Here is a 22,500-nt window from a genome sequence, read left to right on the forward strand (position 1 = left end):
AGTGCCTTGTTCCAGTTCAATACTCTTTTTATTCACCATTATCATGGTCATAAGTGAGAATTTTATGGGAACACAAACCGAGGTTCACACCTCAAGTTAGAACAACCAAATGACCTATTTGTTCTTTTCAAGGGCTGGGATTTTACAAGGTGACAGCATGCTAAACTGGACACAGCAGAGTCAGCTGCTCAACACTAATCAGGTAACCGATGAACAAAGGTGAACATCACAAGTACACTAAAACATGATGGTTTACTTATAACTACTACACATACTCAGGGGTGAAAAAAAAAAAAGACTGGTATTACAGCGCAAAATGTGCTGATTGTTACATTACTTTTCAACACAAGTTTTATACAAGTGCTACAATGGGAAAAAAAAAAAAAGTTACAAAGAAGTGTTAATTTGTGATAAGCATCTCTAGATCTAAAAGATTGCTATACCAATATTAAACCAGATGCATCTCTGGCGTGGTCAGTGCCTCAGACAACATTCAATTGCATTTCAGCATGCAGTTCAATTAAAAAACTAGTGCAACTTTACACACAAAAGCACCAAAAGTAGAGCTTCATTATATAAGCTCACCATGTTTCACTGGGTTCTTTGCAATGTAGTTATCTGAGAAAGGGTGCCCTCGGGTTTCTACAGGGGTGCCTTAGCAAAATGCCGAAAAATTGCCACAAACTGTATACAAGCCAGCGGGAAGCCTGCCTTTTAGTTACACAAAGCCACAGGTTTTCATTGTACACCATTTCAACTTTCTAGCTGCCATCATCCTAACAAATTACATTATCAGATGATTAGCAGGATGTTGGGCACTTGCACAGCAACCTTGTTTGCTCCCCCCCACCCCTCTCTATCAGCACTGGGGGTCACACTAGGTAAGTAAGGGAAAGAAAGTGAGGGATAAGAGAAACACTGGAATACTAGGTCAGTTCCAGTATATAAAGGTGTATTTGAGTTGGAAGAATAAAATCACCTCCAACATTGGGTGTCCAACTGTGTGGATGTTGCGGTTTTATGTAAAACTATTAGTTTAGTTTTTACATTTTAGAACGGGGTGCCTCAGGATTGTGCAGAACTTTAAAAAGGTAACTTGGTTGAAAAACCGCCAATCTAGAGAGCACTGGGATAAGCATATTTGTCATGTGACCACCCTTAGAAACCACCTAAGGCGGATTGTAGCGTCTTAAATCCAAACTCCATACAGAATTATTATAAACATAATAAAAAAAATGTATTTGCCTTTCCTTTGCAAAATACACCATATTTTATTCAGCAATTCTATTTTTCATGCACTTTTCCCAATTGGTCCCCTATTCGTACGGTTTGCTCTTAACCAGTGTATGCACTACTTAGGAAACTGACCCGAGTCACATTTCCCCCTACTTGTAGTGCATGCGTCATGTCATGCCCCCTTCTGTGGATGGGTAGGAACGGTACAGTACTCGATCATAACTTGCTTACATCAGTTGATCCACAGCTATGCTAATGAGCAACAGCTGTGCTCATAGGAAATGTAGTGCTGTATGACATGCCAAAAGTGCTCATCTAATTCCTCTGATGCATGGAAAGAACAATTTTATCAGACGCAGATTGTGATGTCATTTGAGAAATCTTAATTTATAGAATTTATTTTTATTAAACAATATAAAGCAGTGGTTAGGAGTGTACTATAAATATGTGCAGTCACCTTGGGCATCCATTTTTATTTAGACAATACACAGGGGAGGGAGAAACACACAATTTGCAATCCCTGTAATCATGCTTTCCACTTAAGAGCCATCAGATAGTGGTATTTATAAGTACTTCATAGAATGTCTAGAAAGGTCCAGTACAGAGGAATGATACTTAAGTTGCAGGACAGGAAACTATCTGCATGTGAGCTTGCACGTTTTCCTTGTGCTTATGTGGGTGTCCTCCCGATACTATGGTTCCCTCCTACTCTTCAAAGACATACTAATAGGTTAATCGGCTCCTGTCTAAATTGGCCCAAGCATGTGTGTATGCATGAATGTAAAATTGCAACTTTTGATTGTAAGCTGCTTGAGGGCTGCCTAAAATGTCTATGCTATACAAAACATCGATAATAATAAAAAAAAAAAAAAAGGGGGGGGGGGGGGGGAACTGCTGACTAACTGGGCATGTGTAGAGCAGAGATGATAGATAAAAGCAACTGTATGCCTGATAAAGACAACAGACAAAAAATGCAGTGCATAACTGACAATTATGCAAGAAACCAAATGGAACCAAGAAACCACATGGAGATACAAACGAAAAAAACAATCTTAACATGGAATTAAGGAGAATTATGCAGCTCCCTGAGCGGTTATTTAATATATTATGAAGCTTAAACAAAACAAAAAAAAAAAAACCTAAAAAAGTAGAGCCTGAAAGTAAAACATAAGAGGAGAGGCGCCCATATTGTACTATGGGCGTCCACTATTGTGTAGTTGCAATAGCAATCCCACAAAGACAGGTTACACTCGAACTGTATGTAAATATTCATGTCAGAAAGAAATGACAACTTTTCATGCCTTTAAGACTCATTCAGTATACAGAACAAGTTTTCATGCATTGGAGGAGCTGCATTAGGCAATCCATTTGAAATGAAGCTGCAATGCAAAAGAAAAAAACAGAAGCAGTTTACATAATAGGCCAATGCATATGCATTTTGGAATAGCACTGGGGTGCTATTCATTATGAATGGCACCCCAGTGCCATTGTGAATGACACTGGGATGCCATTCACAATGAATAGCAACCCAGCACAGGAGCACCTTGCGGGAACATGAGCAAGCCCTTAAATATACTGGTTTTGTAAACTTGTACAGATTTGAGAAAAACAAATGCAGATTCACAAAGTATATAGGATATCCATTATAGTTTATCAACACTGTTTCACTTACTTGTTTATGCATCTCAATATTTAGGCCATAAGACATCTCGTAATACTGAAAGAAAAAAAAAAAAAAAAAAAAGAAAAACCACACGAGTTTAATTTTCCAGTAGTTTATTCTTCAACTAAATTATCTACAATAGCTATGTATACATACCTAAGATGATCTATCTACATATATTTTATTTAAGTGCTGCATGTTATTTTATTAAGAAGGTTTGGGGTTGTTACCTTTCATGCTAGCTGCTCTATCCACACAGATCTAGCGCTCGTTTTAGTCTATATTTATATATTTTATATTACATACACTGTATATGTACACACATACACAAAAAAGAGTAACTACTATATAGAGAGAAAAGAAAAATGTATATAAGAGATGACATGTACATACCATAACATAGTGCCTTTGCATTTCTGTCTTTTCACTTGCCAATTTTTCACATTCCAACTTAAGGCTAAAATAAATAAAAATGTAAATAAATTAAGCAGTTTAAAAACAAACAAACACTCTCATAGATAAAACCAGAGGTGTCTACTACATTTCAGCCCATCACCAAGATATTCTCCTAAAGCATATCTAAAAACACACAAAACTGAACATTTACCATATGGCAGCCTACCATTCCCTAAACTAAATACACATGATCCAAATATCAGCAGGTTCAGAAGGAACTGGCCGACAGTCAATACACGTGTACAGCTGCCTGACAGGCTTCTGTCAAGCGGGCATGCAGAAAAACCAGCAATCGACCAGCGCTGGCAGCCAATGGTTGCCAGCACTGATCAGTGTGTTCTGGCATGGGAGGGAGGGGGCGGCGCGATCCCACTGTCTGAATAAAGTAGCACAGCAGGGAGGATCGCAGCAACATTTCTGTTAGTACGGCGATCTGTCAGGTTATTTTTGTTCAGCCTGCTGGGTTGTGCATGTACTCCGCTTCAGATGAGGTGACTAGGATCCCCCCACCATGCTTTTAGTTATTTATTTTTTATCTATGGAAGGATCCATGGTTGCCACCCAGGCTGAAAGTCAACCAATTTCAGGCTGCGTGGTTAGTAGTTTACACAAAATTAAATGACATTGTTTTAGGTGATGAGGACATTGCATTATATTTCCAGGTTAGCACAAAAGTGATAAGGATGCTGCATTTCTGGCAAGATCAACTGCATTTCTGGCAAGATCAACAGATATTTTCAGTTCTTTCTGAAAAAAAAACTAATGCAGCCATCATCTCTATATGCAATATTTAATTTATGTTTTTGGATTTTATTAAAAGTGATTCTATAACTTCTATTTATTTTTTTTAAACAAGTGAATGGAAATCTCTACAGCACAAAACAATACAAAAACCCCCCACAAAACTCGCCTTACAGGGGTTTAATTCTTTGTTAAATCACAACAAAAAACTACTGTCTATAAATACACTGTTTAAACAAAATCCTAAATGTTTTTCAAAGCATTATAAAACAGGGAAATAGTCAAGGTGTGTTAATGTACTAAGCAGTGTTCCAATGTGTCTGTAGTTATCTATCTACATGGAAGATGGAGACAGCGTTTTTGATTCTCTCATCTCAATGCTGACTGTAAATAATAGACTCTCAGGAGTGATGTTTGGTAGCCAGAGACCATGCGTTCCAGGCTTCAAGCTGGAGAACAGGATGTTGTGTTCCTGACACAGCTTTTTCATTCAGAATAATGTAATCTAATAATGACATGCACTATTGATCCATTTCGTAGCTGTCTTGAAATAGTAAGATCTCGTGTATAACAAACAGAAAAGCTACACAAAAATAAAATTATATAGGTGGGGCAAAAACAGTCAGATTTTTGTCAATTTTGACAAAACAACAATTGGACAGGGGCACAGACCACAACTGCATTCCTACTTTTAACTAGTGTGCAATCCTGGCCTTGTTATTACCCACTCAAGTGACAAGCAGATTGTAAACCACTAAATAGCAATTACAGGTCATGTGTCCTCAAAATTTGACCTGTGCCCTATATATTTATTAAAAAGGAAGACAGTGACAATCTCTGCAATAATATACACATCATAAGGCAAGGAGATATTGAACATTTAAAGCTCTACTGTCAACTCTAGGGGGCCCATTCACACAAGCAGGCATATGTTAAAGTGGTTGTAAAGGCTCAAGGATTTTACCTTCATGCATTCTATGCATGAAGGTAAAAAACCTGTGTGCAGCACCACCTCCCCCAATACTCACCAAGGCCCCCTCTCAATGCAGCAATGTGCACTGGAGTCTCGGCTATCCCAGGACTCCCTTTTGTCATGAGACAGAAGGAGCCAATGGCTTACACTGCTGTCAAATCACAGCCAGTGAGGAGAGTGGGCGGGGCCGAGCCACAGCTGTGTGTGTGTAAGAAAATGGACACATGGAGCAGTGGGTGCCCCCATAGCAAGCTGCTTGCTGTTGGGGGCACGCGACAGAAGAGAGGGGCCAGGAGAGCCTGCGGGTGACCCGACGAGAAATATCCGGGCTGTTCTGTGCAAAACCACTACACACACACACAGCAGGCAAGTATAGACAGGTTTATTTTTTCTTAAAAAAAAAAAAAAAAAGCCTTTAGAATCAGTTTAAGGTGTGCATGTTTGCTGCAATGCACTGTACAACAAATTACAGCTTTATTGTTCTATTTTACTTTTCAAAATGTTATTGAATATGACAGTTTAACAGCGTTATAATTGCTCCGTGTATAAATGCATCTACTTTTTTTTTTTTCAGTGCAGACCAACAATGATGTGATCTAGAGAAAAAAAAAGGGGAGACGTAATTTTTCCTCATCAATGCATTGGGCAACACAGCCCAGACCAATGGAGCCCAATGGGGCTGGTGTGAATGAGCCCTAAATGACTTAGCATGTATGCATAAGGAAGGAAATGGAGGGTGCTGGGTTACCTGCCTAAATGGGAGTATGTATTATCTTCAGTTTACTGAACAACCTCCAGCTTCAATCTTTTTACACTGCCTGTGTATCAGGATGTTTAACAAACAGTAACTAATTTACTATTTAAACAAAGCCTTATTACTGCTAAGCAGGTTCCTGAAGGCAAACAGCTTTGACTCATCTGGTGTTTTCAACTCAAGATTTTGTTACAAAATGAAGAGCAAATATTGACAGTTCTCAGGCAGGTTGGGAATAAATACACAGGGTAAAAAAAAAAAAAAAAAGTTGCTTTGAATGGGACAAACCATTCTGGAAAGAACGTGAGGAGAGGGGAGAGCAACACCACCTGCTGGCAATAAATATAAGGAAGAAAAAACATCACAAAAAAAAAAACACTTCATTTAGAAATACTAAAGACAAGTAAAACGCATAATGCATTTAACTCATTCATGGTACACTGAAACATTCCTCAAAAGAGATTTATTAAACTAAGTGAAAAACTCAATGCTTTACCCACATCAACTTAATTCCATGTTATAGGTAAAAAGATGCTTTCATAGAACAGCTCCCAAGAATATAGTATGCCCCCGGCTATCAACCTGTCCAGAGCAGATCACTGAATAGATTTTGGAACATAATATATTGATCTAATAACAGACCTGAAGTTCAGCATACCAGCTCTAAGTATGTGTACACAATCACAAGGCAGACTGTTGGAAACAAACATGCAATATTTGCACTCTAGCTTTAAAACCATAAAATCAAAAAGGTTCTGTCACAGCACACTTTGTTTAGATCATCAAAATAGAAGTTCATTTTTTTTTTAGGTAAAATAAAAGTTAATCAAGCTTACACACTCAGTCAGTCAATGCAATATACACCTTGAGACTCTGAAGGGTTCATATGACACCTTGAATATATTGGATCACAGAAACTTTTTTTTTTTTTTTTAATGTAAACAAAATTGATTTACACATTTTTCTGCAAAATGCTCACCTGTGATACTGAGCTTGAAGAAACTGGAATTCCTCTTTAATCCGGTCTAAGGACTCAGGGATAGTAAATTTAAATGGCTGGCCTGCGGCCTGGTGTGGCGTCTGGAGGACCAAAAGACAGGAATGAAATTAAATATTTAAGAAAAAAAAAAAACCCACACAACTTCAATACAACTTCCACTTGAATGATACTCGAGGCAGAGCAAACATAATACCCTGCAGTCCCATTCCCACAACAGTTTCATAGAAGCCACCAAGAAATGTTTCCATTTGACTTGCCAAGCAAAGCACAATGCAGATTAACTCATCCAACTCCAGAACGAATACATCCATAAAGAGACACAGCCAGTATTGTTCTGTGTTTGACTGGAGGAGGAATAGGTGTAACACGTTGTTAGAAACTCTACTAATCTGCCCAAAAAATATACATAGCAACCAAAACATCAGTACAGACAGCAGGCCTCACCTGCATGGATAAATATAGAAAGACACACACACACACACACACACCTAATGACTCAATAAACCGGCAATTATATTAATCTTGTGTGACAAGTCTGACTTCTAGAAGTGGCTAACTGGGCCAAGGGTAAATAAGAATTTATGACAAGGCCCATTATCTTTACATCCTTGAATAGAGTAACAATGCACACGCAGGCCACATGAGATGACAAAGTAAATCTTTCCTCTTTAAAACTCTAAATCCTGTGTGTAGCCTTTACCAGAGAGGCACTGAATCATAAGTATAAAATGCTTACAGTGTGTGACTAAATTGATCCATTACTGCTACATTTTAAAGCAAAGGGTCAATGTGAAGGCCATCAGTACAGTCAAAAACATATTTTGCATCTTTCATACACTGTCCATTAATACATCATTACTGAGGTGTGAAGAACAGCAAAGCAATACAATACATTCACAGCAAAAAACAAAAAAACTGGTATAAAAAGCCAATCTACCATTTTTTTTAGCTGTGCCATTCTGAAATCTCTTTACCAATCAATGGCTGACAAACAGATGCAATGGGATAAAATGTTACTATTAAAACTTTCACATCACAAATGCAACACTGTTAGCCAACTCGCTCACAACAAAACTGCTGCGGCCTAGAGAAGAGACGCCACACAGCCAGCCTAGAGGTCAATAGGCAAGCAAAGGGGCTGTGTGATTACCGAGCGGGCATATGGCCTAGCCATCTCATTTCAGATCGGCTTTTTTTTTTTTTTTTAACTAAAAAACAAGGAAGTTATGTCTGAACTGGCAACCGCAAAAACATAAAAATGGTAAAACCATCAACTGTGAATTAAAGAAAGTGCAATAAAGAGCGAGAGCATGTCAGAGCCCTTGAAGAACAAGGAGGGAAAATTGGTGGGTGGTATATGGCATACATAATAAGGCTTCCCTAGCTTCCTCCTCCCCAACAACTTGGAGAGCTGAACAGATGGCAGACATGTGGGCATGAGATTTATGTTAAACCAATGGCTGGAAAAAAAAAAAAAGAAAATTGTTCACAAGCAAACAAACCGCCATGCTTTCTTTACACAACAGCCAACAACCAGATAGTCTGAGACCCCCAAATAAAGACAAAGAACAATTGGTGACATGATCACATGGAACAAGCAGCCCCTGCACCCAAAACATGAGTCATGTCCACTATAGAATTCTTTTGTGGCCTCATGCACACAGAGCTTAAACACCGCTTATACATACATTGAGCTTTTTTCAGCCGGTAAAAGCACATCTATATTAAGCCATGTGTCAATGCACATAAAGACATTTACAGGTGTGTTAGAAGGAATGTTTACATAAAGAAAAAAAAACAAAAAACCCCACCACCAAAGGCACATCTTGAGAGGCGCTTAAGAGTAAAAACATATGTGTCTAAACACTAGATGCGTAAAGCGTATGCGTTAATGCATGCCAATGGTCAGGACAAAATATTCTGACCAGTACAATGCATATGTGCCTAACCCAACGTACAAAACACAGATTTTACTGCGTTTTCAAGCTACATTTTCCAAAAAGCAGTCCTGGCGTTCACAGGGGCTCAATCAGATGCCCCGCGTGCATGAGGCCTGTTCCTTAAACCCAAATCAGACAACCAACTAATGAAAATCACTTTATTTCTTCCCATTTGGAAAACGCTTTTCTTTAAATCCCAATTCCTCTTTGCATCTCTAATAACCTCCACTTCATGTCTCTGTACACATCCTTGCATGTCAACTCAATGGTGGTGACAACAAACTATGGACAATGCATATCAGCCCTGGAAGTATCCACCAGGGAAGCAGATGACAACACAAAGGCAGAGCCGGGATCCAGTTGTCACCCCATAACAGGAAGTAGCAGCTGCATCTCAGATTTAAAAAAGGGACTGACCAGTGTGAGAAGGCAGTAATCACTGAGTTTAGATGTCCCGCTCTCCTGATTATGTGAGGAGTGACAACACGAGGGCAGGACTGAGATCCAGTTGTCACTCCATAACAGGAAGTAGCGGCTTTATCTGATTTAAAAGGACTGAACACTTTTGATATGGCAGAACCCATTGGGTGTAAATCTCTGGTTTTCCTGATTGTGATGCTCTAAAGCAGTGGGAGACAATGCAAAGGAAGAACTGGGATCCTAACAGGAAGTGGCACCTTCATCTCATATTCAAAAGGACCAAACCTTGGTGAGATGTCAACCATTGGGTTTAGATCTCTGGCTATCCAGATTGTGATCCCCTGGAGGAGTAGGTGACAACACAAGGGCACAACTAGGATCTGGCTGTCACCCCATAACAGGAAGTAGCAGCTTTATCTCAGATTAAAAAAAAAATCTGAACTCTTGTGAGATGGCAGTAACTATTGGGTTTAAATCTCTGGCTCTCCTGATCCTGGTCCCCCTGAGGAGTGGGTGACAACACAAGGGCAGAACTACAATCCAGTTGTCACCCCATAACAGAAAGTAGCTTCTTTATCTCAGATTTAAAAGGACTGAACCCTTGTGAGATGGCAGTACCCATTGGATTTAGATGTCTGGCTCCCCTGAAGGAGTGGTTGACTATGCAAGGGCAGAACTAAAATCCAATTGTCACCCCATAACAGGAAGTAGCAGATTTAGCTTAGATTTAAAAAGGACTGAAGCCTTGTGAGATGCCAGCAACCATTGTGTTTAGACATCTTGCTCAATTGACCATGGTCCCCTGGAGGAGTGGGTGGACAACACAAGGGTAGAATTGGGATCTAAACAGGAAGTGGCACCTTCATCTCAGGAACCAAAGCTTTGGGAGATGCCAGTAACCATTGTGTTTAGAGGTCTGGCTCTCCTGATCTTGGTCCCCTGGAGGATTAGGTGACAACAAAAGGGCAGAACTAGGATCCAGATGTCACCCCATAACAGGAAGCATCAACATCATCTCTGATTTAAAGGGACCAAAGCTTTGTGAGATGTTCTGGCTGTCACCCCATAACAGGAAGTATCACCTTCATCTCGGGTTTAAAGGGACCAAACCTTTGTGAGATGCCAGTAACCATTGTGTTTAGATGTCTGGCTCTCCTGATCCCCTGGAGGAGTAGGTGACAAGAAAAGGGTAGAACTATAATCCCCATAACAGGAAGTATCACCTTCATCTCAGATTTAAAGGGACTGAACCTTTGTGAGATGCCAGCAACCACTGGATTTAGATGCCTGGCTCTCCTGATCATGGGAGAGGATGATGTAGTAGTAGATGAGCCATCCATCCAGGTGGTGGTAACTCACCGGGTGTCTGCTCTGGGGAAACATGGCTCTCCCAGGCGCAGCCTTGCCCCTTGGCAGCTCAATTCTCGATGGCTGTCAGGCTCCCAGATCCCGGTGTGGTGTGCAGGCCCCGGTGTGTGTCGGTGCTGGTCGGATGTCCAGGGACACAGCGATGTGCAGAGTCTATGCAGAGCCGCCCAGCATCCTCCTCCTTCCTTTGTCTGCAGAGATCCAGGCTCCCGGGACCCCGCCGATCGCTGCCCCGGCCAACGATTCCCGATATTTCCACAAAACTTTCCCGGACAAGTTGAAGAATAAAAGGCAATAAATCCCAGAGGCGGCCGATGAGCTCAGGGCTGGGCTGTATCCGAGAGGAGCCGGCGATCCCCCGGCAGATGGGTGTCAGTGGCTCCGAGGACACATGTAGACACGGCTGGGGGTTGGGTGGGAGAGGACACAGCCCCACCACTGCTCCGTCCACATCCAGATGGAAGAAGATCCTGCGCGGCGGCCAAACAAACCCGATAACAATAAAGAGCCCCTCACTTCTGACGGCTAATTAGCAGCTCCGCCCGCTCCTCCCCCACCTTCCTGGGCACTGAAACAAAGTGTCTGCCGGGGGGAGGAAAGAACCGGACAAAGCAAACTTCTCTCAGTCACAAGCCGTTCCCGGGGCTCCGCCGTCCAGGCCTCGGTGAGGGGCTGCCTCCGCCGCTCGCTCCGTGTACTCGGGACACACCACCGTCTCGGGCCGCCCTCACTTTTCCACAACTGGTTACATTAACACGCGGTTTCACACTCCTCCAGCTAACCAGAAGCCGGCCCCGCCCAAGCCCATGCGAAGGCAATACATCGTAGCTTCCAATCGCCGCGCCGAAAGCCCAACGTGGGGTCGTGACGTACAAGTCGACTGGAACCAATCGCGGCCGTCCCCATGTCGTTTCTGGGGACGCCTTCCACCCAGGGCTGTAGGGGCGCCGCTAGGAGCCAATGGGGTGACAGGGAGGCGGGGCCAACTGCCAGAATGAGTGGGATGGGCGGTGAGATGGAGAAGTAGCTGCCTGGCTGTCAATCAAGGTAACGTGGGGACTAGAGCGTCAAGCGGCGTGTGTGTTTATAATGCTGAAATATATGCTCCAGTATTTATGGGAGTATTTATGTGGAGACCATGCGAGGTGCTTAGAAATAGATGAGAAGAGACGCGCCTAACTACACTGCTTTTCACCTTCCTTCTCCTGACATTTCTATGTATGCGCCTATGTTACACATATTGCCATTGTTATGACAGTGCTGTGTGTATACTCTGCCTATATATATATATATATATAGAGAGAGAGAGAGACATGGGGGGACATCCTGCTATATACCTACAGTGTATGGGCACAGGATCACATCACTTATTATTAATATAGATATTAGTATTGTTATGACAGTGCTGTGTGTATACTCTGCCAATATATATAGAGAGACATGGGGGGACATCCTGCTATATACCTACAATGTATGGGCACAGGATCACATCACTTATTATTAATATTATAGATATTAGCATTGTTATGACAGTGCTGTGTGTATACTCTGCCAATATATATAGAGAGACATGGGGGGACACACTGCTATATACCTACAGTATATGGGCGCAGGATCACATCACTTATTATTATTATAGATTTTCGCATTGTTGTGACAGTGCTGTGTGTATATTCTGCCAATATATACAGTTGTGTTCAAAATAATAGCAGTGTGTTGAAAAAAGTGAATAAAGCTCGAAATCCTTCTAATAGCTTTTATTTCTATACACACAAATGCATTGGGAACACTACACATTCTATTCCAAATCAAAACATGAAGAAAAATAGATCAAATTTGTGTTGTTCCTCTAAAAAAAATTGAAGAAAAGTGAATATTAGACTGTTCAAAAAAAATAGCAGTGTTTGTATTCTTCTTTACAAACTCAAACATTCACTATATAAACTGAAAAATGTTTGAAGATTTTGCTTTCCTTTGAATCACTTAATTAATATTTAGTTGTATAAGCACTGTTTCTGAGAACTGCTGTACATCTGTGTTGCATGGAGTCAACCAACTTCTGGCACCTGTGAACAGGTATTCCAGCCCAGGATGATTGGACTACATTCCACAGTTCTTCTCTGTTTCTTGGTTTTGCCTCAGAAACTGCATTTTTGATGTCACCCCACAAGTTTTCTATTGGATTAAGATCCGGGGATTGGGCTGGCCACTCCATAACGTCAATCTTGTTGGTCTGGAACCAAGATGTTGCACGTTTACTGGTGTGTTTGGGGTCATTGTCTTGTTGGAACACCCATTTCAAGGGCATTTCCTCTTCAGCATAAGGCAGCATGACCTCTTCAAGTATTCTGATGTATTCAAACTGATCCATGATCCCTGGTATGTGATAAATAGGCCCAACACTGTAGTATGAGAAACATCCCCATATCATGATGCTTGCGCAACCATGCTTCACTGTCTTCACAGTGTACTGTGGCTTGAATTCAGCGTTTGGGGGTCATCTGACAAACTGTCTCCGGCCACTAGACACAAAAAGAACAATCTTACTTTCATCAGTCCACAAAGTGTTGCACCATTTCTCTTTAGGCCAGTCAATGTGCTCTTTGGCAAATTGTAACCTCTTCAGCACGTCTTTTTTTCAACAGTGGGACTTTGCGGGGGCTTCTTGCAGATAGCTTGGCTTCACATAGGTGTCTTCTAATTGTAACAGTACTCACAGGTAACTTTAGACCTTCTTTTATCTTCCTGGAGCTGATTGTTGGCTGAGTCCTTGCCATTTTGGCTATTCTTCTATCCATTCGAATGGTAGTTTTTTGCTTTCTTCCACGTCTTTCAGGTTTTGGTTGCCATTTTAAAGCATTTGCAATCATTTTAGCTGAGCAGCCTATCATTTTCTGCATTTCTTTATATGTTTTCCCCTCTCCAATTAACTTTTTTATCAAGGTACGCTGTTCTTCTGAACAATGTCTGGAATGACCCATTTTCCTCAGAATTTCAGAGAGAAATGCACTGTAACCAGCATGTACAACATTTGCTGCCTTCCTTCCTTCCTTAAATAAGGGCAATAATTACCACCTGTTTTTCAAATAATGAATGACCTCACTAATAGAACTCCACACTGCTATTATTTTGAACATGCCCCTTTCAATTAGTGATTCAATTACACAGAATCAGCAGCATGCATGTCATGACTGTTGGGTCTGTTGGATTTCTATTACTCTACTACACCTGCTAGTAAATTATTTGCCATGTAGAAATATCATTTCTACCAAAAACAGCGATTGATCAGGTTATTGATGTCTGACTGCTATTATTTTGAACACAACTGTATATAGAGAGAGAGACATGGGGGGACATCCTGCTATATACCTACAGTATATGGGCGTAGGATCACATCATTTATTATTATTATAGATATTAGCATTGTTATGACAGTGCTGTGTGTATACTCTGCCAATATATATATATATATATAGAGAGACATGGGGGGACATCCTGCTATATACCTACAATGTATGGGCACAGGATCACATCACTTATTATTATTATAGATATTAGCATTGTTATGACAGTGGTGTGTGTATACTCTGCCAATATACATAGAGAGACGTGGGGGGGGACATACTGCTATATACCTACAGTGTATGGGCACAGGATCATATCACATTAGTATTATTATTATTAATTTAGATATTAGCATTGTTATGACAGTGCTGTGTGTATACTCTGCCAATATATATAGAGAGACATGGGGGGACACACTGCTATATACCTACAGTGTATGGATGCAGGATCACATCACTTATTATTAATATAGATGTTAGCATTGTTATGACAGTGCTGTGTGTATACTCTGCCAATATAAATAGAGAGACATGGGGGGACATACTGCTATATACCTACCGTGTATGGGCACAGAATCACATCACTTATTATTATTAATATAGATATTGGCATTGTTATGACAGTGCTGTGTGTATACTCTGCCAATATATATATATATATATATATAGAGAGACATGGGGGGACATCCTGCTATATACCTACAGTGTATGGGCACAGGATCACATCACTTATTATTAATATAGATATTAGCATTGTTATGACAGTGCTGTGTGTATACTCTGCCAATATAAATAGAGAGACATGGGGGGACATACTGCTATATACCTACCGTGTATGGGCACAGAATCACATCACTTATTATTATTAATATAGATATTGGCATTGTTATGACAGTGCTGTGTGTATACTCTGCCAATATATATATATATATAGAGAGACATGGGGGGACATCCTGCTATATACCTACAGTGTATGGGCACAGGATCACATCACTTATTATTAATATAGATATTAGCATTGTTATGACAGTGCTGTGTGTATACTCTGCCAATATATATAGAGAGACATGGGGGGACACACTGCTATATACCTACAGTGTATGGACGCAGGATCACATCACTTATTATTAATATAGATGTTAGCATTGTTATGACAGTGCTGTGTGTATACTCTGCCAATATAAATAGAGAGACATGGGGGGACATACTGCTATATACCTACCGTGTATGGGCACAGAATCACATCACTTATTATTATTAATATAGATATTGGCATTGTTATGACAGTGCTGTGTGTATACCGTGCCAATATATCTATGGAGACATGGGTTGATACCCCGCTATATATATATATATATATATACAGTAGAGTGTATGGGCACAAGATCACATCACTTTTTATTATGGATATTGGCATTATTATGACAGTGGTGTGTGTATATTGTGCCAATATATCTATAGCAGTGGTCTCCAAACTGTGGCCTGAGGGCCAGATGCAGCCCTTTGCTTGCCTTCATCTGGGACATTTTTCCTCCAACTGACACCAATGATGGGGCACTATTCCTTCCACTGACACCAATGATGGGGCACTATTCCTTCCACTGACACCAATGATGGGACGGTATTCCTTCCACTGATACAAATGATTCCTCTAACTAAAACAACTGAAATATGGAGAGACATCCTGCTATTTATCTACAGTGTTTGGGCACAGGATCACATCACTTATTGTTATTATTAATATAGATATTGGCATTGTTATGACAGTGCTGTGTGTATACCGTGGAATAATTCTATGGAGACATGGGGTGATATCCTGCTATATACTGTATATGTACAGTGTATGGGCACAAGATCACATCACTTATTATTATGGATATTGGCATTGTTATGACAGTGGCATGTGCATACTGTGCAAATTTATCTATAGCAATGGTCTCCAAACTGTGGCCTGGGGGCCAGATACAGCCTTTGCTTGCCTACACCTGCGACATTTTCCTCCCACTGGTACCAAATGATGGGACACTATTACTCCCATTGACAACAAATGAAGGAGCACTATTCCTTCAACCAAAACCAATGACAGGGCATTATTCTTCCCACTGACCTGGGGCAATTTATTATTGTTATTAGTATTACAGATATTAGCATTGTTAGGACAGTGGTGAGTGCATACTGTGCCAATATATCTACAGAAACATGGCGAGATATCACAGGATCAGATAACTTATTGGCATTATTATTACAGATATTGGCATTGTTATGACAGTGCTGTGTGCATAGTGTGCCAATATATCTATAGAATCATGGGGAGACATCCTGTTATATATGTACGGTGTATGGACACACAACCAGATTCCTTATTATTAATATTATTATTATAGATATTGGCATTGTTATTATTATTATTATTATTATTATACAGTATTTATAAAGCGCCAATAGTTCGCTCAGCGCTGTACATTACAAAGGGGGACAGAACATGTGACAGAACAATTCCAATACAATGCAAAACATGAGGGGATCGAGGGCCCTGCTCTTTCAAGCTTACAATCTAGGAGGGAGGGGATGGTGGCACAGGAGGAGATAGCTGTGGGGGATGGAGTGGTAGGAAGAGTGGAGGAGGTCGGCAAGTTAGCAGGGGGCGGGGTAGGCTTCCCTGAAGAGATGGGTTTTCAGGGTGCGCCTAAAGGAGAGGAGAGTAGGTGATAATCTGATGGGTTGGGGCAGGGAGTTCCAGAGGATAGGCGACACCCTGGAGAAGTCCTGGAGGCGGGCATGGGAGGAGGAGACCAGGGAACTAGAGAGAAGGAGGTCTTGTGAGGAGCGGAGTGTGCGTGCTGGGCGGTACTTGGATATTAGGTCAGTGATGTAGTTCGGGGCAGTATGGTGGACAGCTTTGTACGTCAGCGTTAGGATTTTGAATTTGATCCGTTGCGCAATCGGAAGCCAGTGGAGGGATTGGCAGAGGGGGGTGGCGGAAACGGAGCGGTTGGAAAGGTGAATGAGTCTGGCAGCCGTATTCAGGATGGACTGAAGCGGGGATAGCCAGCGGCGAGGCAGGCCAGTGAGGAGGGAGTTGCAGTAGTCGAGTCGTGATATGATGAGGGAGTGGATGAGCTGTTTAGTGGTTTCTGGAGTTAGGAACGTGCGGATTTTGGCGATGTTGCGGAGGTGGAGTCTGCATGAGTTTGTTAAAGAGTGGACTTGGGGCTGGAAGGATAGGTTGGAGTCCAAAATGACACCAAGTACTCTGGCCTGCGGGGCGGGTTTGATGGTGGCGTTGTTGGACATGATGGAGAAGTCAATGGGGGGTGGTGTCCGGGCTGGAGGGAAGACAAGAAACTCGGTTTTGGAGAGGTTCAGTTTAAGGAAGTGGAGCGACATCCAGTCTGATATGTCGCTCAACAGGTGTGTGATTCGGGCGGAGACCGAGGGGGTGAGGTGGGGGGTTGAGAGATAGATTTGTGTGTCGTCGGCATAGAGGTGGTAGTTGAAGCCGTGAGAGTGTATGAGTTGGCCAAGGGAGGAGGTGTAGATGGAGAAGAGAAGGGGCCCGAGGACAGAGCCTTGAGGGACCCCAACAGAGAGGGGGAGTGAGAGGGAGGTGGTGGCATTATAGGTAACGCTGAAAGAGCGTTGTGACAGGTAGGATGAGAGCCAGGAGAGAGCAGAATCTCTGAGGCCGAGGGAGTGTAGTTTTTTGAGGAGGAGGGGGTGGTCGACTGTGTCAAAGGCCGCAGAGAGGTCAAGGAGTAGGAGCACTGAATAGTGGCCATTAGCTTTGGCGGTTAACAGGTCGTTGGAGAGTTTGAGTAAGGCAGTTTCGGTGGAGTGTAGGGGACGGAAGCCGGACTGTAGGGGATCGAGGAGGTTGTTGTCGTTGAGGTGAGAGCATAGGCGGGCGTAGACTAGGCGCTCGAGGAGTTTAGATGTAAATGGGAGCAGGGAGATGGGTCTGAGGTTGTTCGGGTCATTGGGGTTCAGGGAGGGCTTTTTAAGTATGGGGGTGATGTGTGCATGTTTCAGAGGGGAAGGGAAAGTGCCGGAGGAGAGGGAGAGATTGAAAATGTGGGTGAGGGAGCGTAGGATGGAGGGGGAGGGAGGTTGTAGGAGTTGTGAGGGGATAGGGTCAAGGGGGCAGGTGGTGAGGCGGGCATCAGAGAGGATCTTGGAGACTTCTTCGATGGTAGTAAGGTCAAAGGTGCGGAGTGTTGGGGGAGCTTCAGTATGAGGAATGAAGGGTGGGGTGGGAGAGGAGGTCAGAGCAGTGGTGGGGCCGTGGGAGAGGGGTGTAGAGGGGGTAGCTGAGTGAGGGGGAAGGGGGTTGGAGGGAGTTTGAGCAGCGACGAAGTCCCTGTGGGTTATGTCGAGGGGGGATGAGGGGGTAGCTGTGTGAGAGGGGACGGGTTGAGAAGGCGTGTGAGTTGCGGCAATGTCCTTGCGAATTGTGTCAATCTTGTTTTTGAAATGATTGGCAATCTCAAGGGCAGTGAGTGAGGTGCTGGGTGGAGGTGGGGGTGGCGAGAGTAGAGAGTTGAAGGTGGAGAAGAGTCGGCGAGGATTGGAGGAGAGGGCCTTGATGAGGGTCAGGAAGTAGTTCTGTTTGGCAGTATGGAGGGAGGAGGTGTAGGTGTGGAAGGCAGATTTGTATCGGGTGAAGGCTTGTTGGGATTTGGTTTTGCGCCATAGTCGCTCCAGGGCACGACTGTGTCGTTTGAGGGTTTTGGTGTGATCAGTCTGCCAGGGCTGGAGCGGTTGGGGTCTGATGTTGCGTGTGGTTAAAGGCGCTAGTGAGTCAAGGGCTGTTGACAGCGCATTGTTGTAGGCGGTCATAGCCAAGTCGGGGCAGGACAGGGGGAGGATGCGGTCATGGAGTTGATCAACTGCGGAATGGAGGGAGGCAGGGTTAAGGTTGCGGAGGTTACGGCTGGTAGTAGTGTGACATTTGGAGGGGTAGGCGTTGGAGGACGAGGAGATAGAGAAGGTAATCAGGTTGTGGTCAGAGAGAGGGAAGGGGGTGTTAGTGAGGTTGTGGGGAGCGCAGCGGTTGGAGAAGACAAGATCAAGGATATTACCGTCGGAGTGGGTGGTGGATTGTATGCACTGTGCAAGTTGAAAGGAGGAGGTTAAGTGGAGGAGACGGGCTGTGTCCGGGTTGTCGAGGTTGACAGGGATGTTGAAATCCCCAAGGATGATAGTGGGTAGCTCAGAGGAGAGGAAGAAGGGTAGCCAGGAGGAGAAGTCTTCCAGGAAGCGGGGTATGGATCCAGGAGGCCGGTATATCACAGCAATCTTCAGGGGGGTTGGGGAGAATAGTCGGACGCAGTGGGCCTCGAAGGAGGAGAAGGATAGGGAGGGGGGGTTTGGGAGGATTCGGAAGGTGCTCAGCGGTGACAGGAGCAGGCCAACCCCACCACCTTTACGACCGTTGGGCCTGGGTGAGTGGGTCCAGGTGAGACCGCCGTAGGAGAGTGCAGCAGGGGAGGTAGAATCAGTGGGCTGGATCCAGGTTTCTGTAATTGCCAGGAGGTTAAGAGAGCGGGAAACAAAGAGGTCGTGGATGGCGGTAAGCTTGTTGCACACCGATCGGGCGTTCAGGAGTGCACATGAAAACGGGGGGGAGATTTTAGGGAGCAGGGGGACAGATACTAAGTTGCGGCAGGACGTGGAGGCGGGAGGGTTTTGTGCGGGTGAGGGCGGTGGTGGAGGGCCAGGATTCGGGGAGATGTCCCCCGCGGTTATGAGGAGGAGAAGGGTGAGAAAGGTGGCATGGGAGCGGGATGTGCAGGAGCGTGAGAAACTACTAGTGGAGGTGTTGGGGTCAGTGGGAAAGTGGAGTAATAGGAGGAGGTGGTAGGTGCCATAGAGGGGTGAAGGAAGCAGTGAGGGCACAATATACAAATGTTTGGGAGGAGCAGAGGGATATAGTGAATGGATTTTGGGAACAGAGGAGAGGAAAATGAGAAGGAGGAGTGGAAGAGGCATTTTGGGGAGGTGATGAAAGCAATAGTAGGGAGATGATAGTAATGAGGGGTAGATGTACAAGTTTTGGGGTGGAGCAGAGGGGTAAAGAAATGAGATTTGGGAACAGAGGATAGTAATATGAAGAGCAGAAGAGGGGTGTATTATATAAAAAGGTACACGGAGTGGGACTCAGGTATGTAGGAGATGTTTCCCAGGGTGTTTGCTTGCAGTCTGTCCAGCATGCAGTAGAGTTTCTTGCTGTTGTTGTGTCTTCCTGCTGCTTGAGTTCAACTGCTGTGTTTAACTGCTCTGCACTCATTCAAAGCCGCACTCCATAAGCAGCACCCCCATCAGAGACTGTGCCCCCCATCAGAGATCTCCCCCATGAGCTGAACTAAATTTATAGGGAGATGCTGAAATGAGCATTCAACTCCGCCCCAATTAGAAGCTGATAAGGCTCACATGAATAGGGGGGGGATGATTCTTAGGAACCAGGCCACAGTCATAAACCTGAGTGCGCCTAGAGGTGAGGACAAGTCAACAGATACACAGATATAATTACAACATTTGTTGAGAATTTAACAGGAGTCAATGCGTTTGTCTGGTTAAGAGTGGAGGTAGCGGATAAATGCAGTTACCCAGAGAAGAACAGCAGGAGTCAATGCGTTTGTCTGGTTAAGAGTGGAGGTAGCGGATAAATGCAGTTACCCAGAGAAGAACAGCAGGAGTCAATGCGTTTGTCTGGTTAAGAGTGGAGGTAGCGGATAAATGCAGTTACCCAGAGAAGAACAGCAGGAGTCAATGCGTTTGTCTGGTTAAGAGTGGAGGTAGCGGATAAATGCAGTTACCCAGAGAAGAACAGCAGGAGTCAATGCGTTTGTCTGGTTAAGAGTGGAGGTAGCGGATAAATGCAGTTACCCAGAGAAGAACAGCAGGAGTCAATGCGTTTGTCTGGTTAAGAGTGGAGGTAGCGGATAAATGCAGTTACCCAGAGAAGAACAGCAGGAGTCAATGCGTTTGTCTGGTTAAGAGTGGAGGTAGCGGATAAATGCAGTTACCTGTGAAAGTAGAGAAGGCATAATTAAAGTGCTGTGTTTAACTGCTCTGCACTCATTCAAAGCCGCACTCCATCATAAGCAGCACCCCCATCAGAGACTGTGCCCCCCATCAGATAGTGTTGATAGTGTTGTGTGCATACTGTGCCAATATATCTATAGATACATGGGGAGACATTCTGCTATGTATGTACAGTGTATGGGCACACAGTCAGATCAATTATCATTATTATTGTTATGACAGTGGTGTGTGCATATTGTGCCAATATATCTATAGAAACATGGCAAGACATTCTGCTCTATATATATATATATATATATACTGTATATACAATATATGGGCACACAGTCAGACCAATTATTATTATTATGGATAGTGGCATTGTTATGACAATGGTGTGTGCATACTGTGCCAACATATCTATAGAAATATGGCGAGACATTCTGCTATATATGTACAGTGTATGGGCACAGGATCAAATCACTTTCTCATCACTGTTCTGATACCTCTCTCCTGTAAAATGTATCTTTTTTTTTTTTTTGCTAGAAAATTACATAGAACCCCTAACCATTATATAGCAAAGGCCCTAGAGAATAAAATGATCGGTGTTGCAATTTTTTATGTCACACGGTATTTGCACAGCAGTCTTTCAAACACAATTAAAAAAAAAAATACATATATTAATGAGTTTATTGAACACAAACACAATATAATACAATTTATTTTGGTAAAATATAACATATGCTACACTGAGTAAATAGATACCAAACATGTCACACTTTAAAATTGTGCATGCTCACGGAATGGCTACAGTACTATAAATTATCCATAGGCGATGCTTTAAAAGCCTTTACAGGTGACCAGTTTAGATTTACACAGGAAGTCTGGTGCTAGAATTGTTGCTCTCGCTCTGAAGTTTGCTGTGATACCTCACATGTGTGGTGCGATCACTATTTACATATGCGTGTGGACTGACGCATGCATTTATTTTATATATTATTACACTGTTTCTTAAATAAAAATTTGATCACTTTTATTGCTGTCACAAACTTCCCTTGTGACAGCAATAGACAGTGATAGTTACTCTTTATGGAGAGACTGGGGGTCTATTATTCCCCCATTTCCACTTTGAGCTCCAATGCAGCCGATCAGACACAGATTGGTTTGATCAGTTGCCTCAATGGCCAGTAAACAATGAGCCGCTTCAGGGTTCTGACATCACACAGTGGGAGGAACAACTTTAATTCCTCTTACTGTGTGCTGGACTTAGGATACTGTCAGTCGTATCCTTACTAGGTTCCCTGATCACTCAGGAGAGCCCATTAAAGACAGCGGTGGGATTAGGGGTTGAACACCCTTCTTCTACCCTTAAAAGTAATCCAGCGATCACTTAGCTGCTCAGATTACTTTTATATGAAGGACAATATTTTAGGCTTTCAAACAATACCAGGATCATGGTTGTAGCCTTAACGCTTTCCGCTCTGCCCCTCCAGTGCTTACTGAAGAGCTGGGCAGGAAAGAGAGCGGGCGCAGCTGCCTTCCACTATTAGCCGCTTGCTCAGAGGTGGAGCCATCTGTCAAT

At 43.1% G+C, this 22,500-nt stretch overlaps 1 protein-coding gene across 4 annotated transcripts in view; it reads right to left on the minus strand.

Annotated features, from left to right (window-relative positions):
• TLE1 (TLE family member 1, transcriptional corepressor) overlaps nucleotides 1-11,333 on the minus strand; it is a 77,458-nt gene extending 66,125 nt beyond the window's left edge. For all 4 annotated transcript variants that reach the window (XM_089691111.1, XM_089691110.1, XM_089691109.1 and 1 more), the window contains exons 1-4: nucleotides 10,543-11,333; nucleotides 6,803-6,903; nucleotides 3,293-3,356; nucleotides 2,909-2,953 (exon numbers count right to left, since the gene is read on the minus strand). In XM_089691111.1, coding sequence (XP_089547237.1) covers nucleotides 2,909-2,953; nucleotides 3,293-3,356; nucleotides 6,803-6,903; nucleotides 10,543-10,566 — 234 coding nt within the window. In that variant the 5' untranslated portion in view covers nucleotides 10,567-11,333. The remainder of the gene's footprint in view (nucleotides 1-2,908; nucleotides 2,954-3,292; nucleotides 3,357-6,802; nucleotides 6,904-10,542) is intronic.
• Between the last annotated feature and the right edge of the window lie 11,167 nt (nucleotides 11,334-22,500).

The sequence above is a fragment of the Staurois parvus genome, unplaced genomic scaffold, assembly GCF_062004578.1.
Source record: "Staurois parvus isolate SC_StPar_1 unplaced genomic scaffold, SC_StPar_1.0 ptg000549l, whole genome shotgun sequence".
NCBI lineage: Eukaryota > Metazoa > Chordata > Amphibia > Anura > Ranidae > Staurois > Staurois parvus.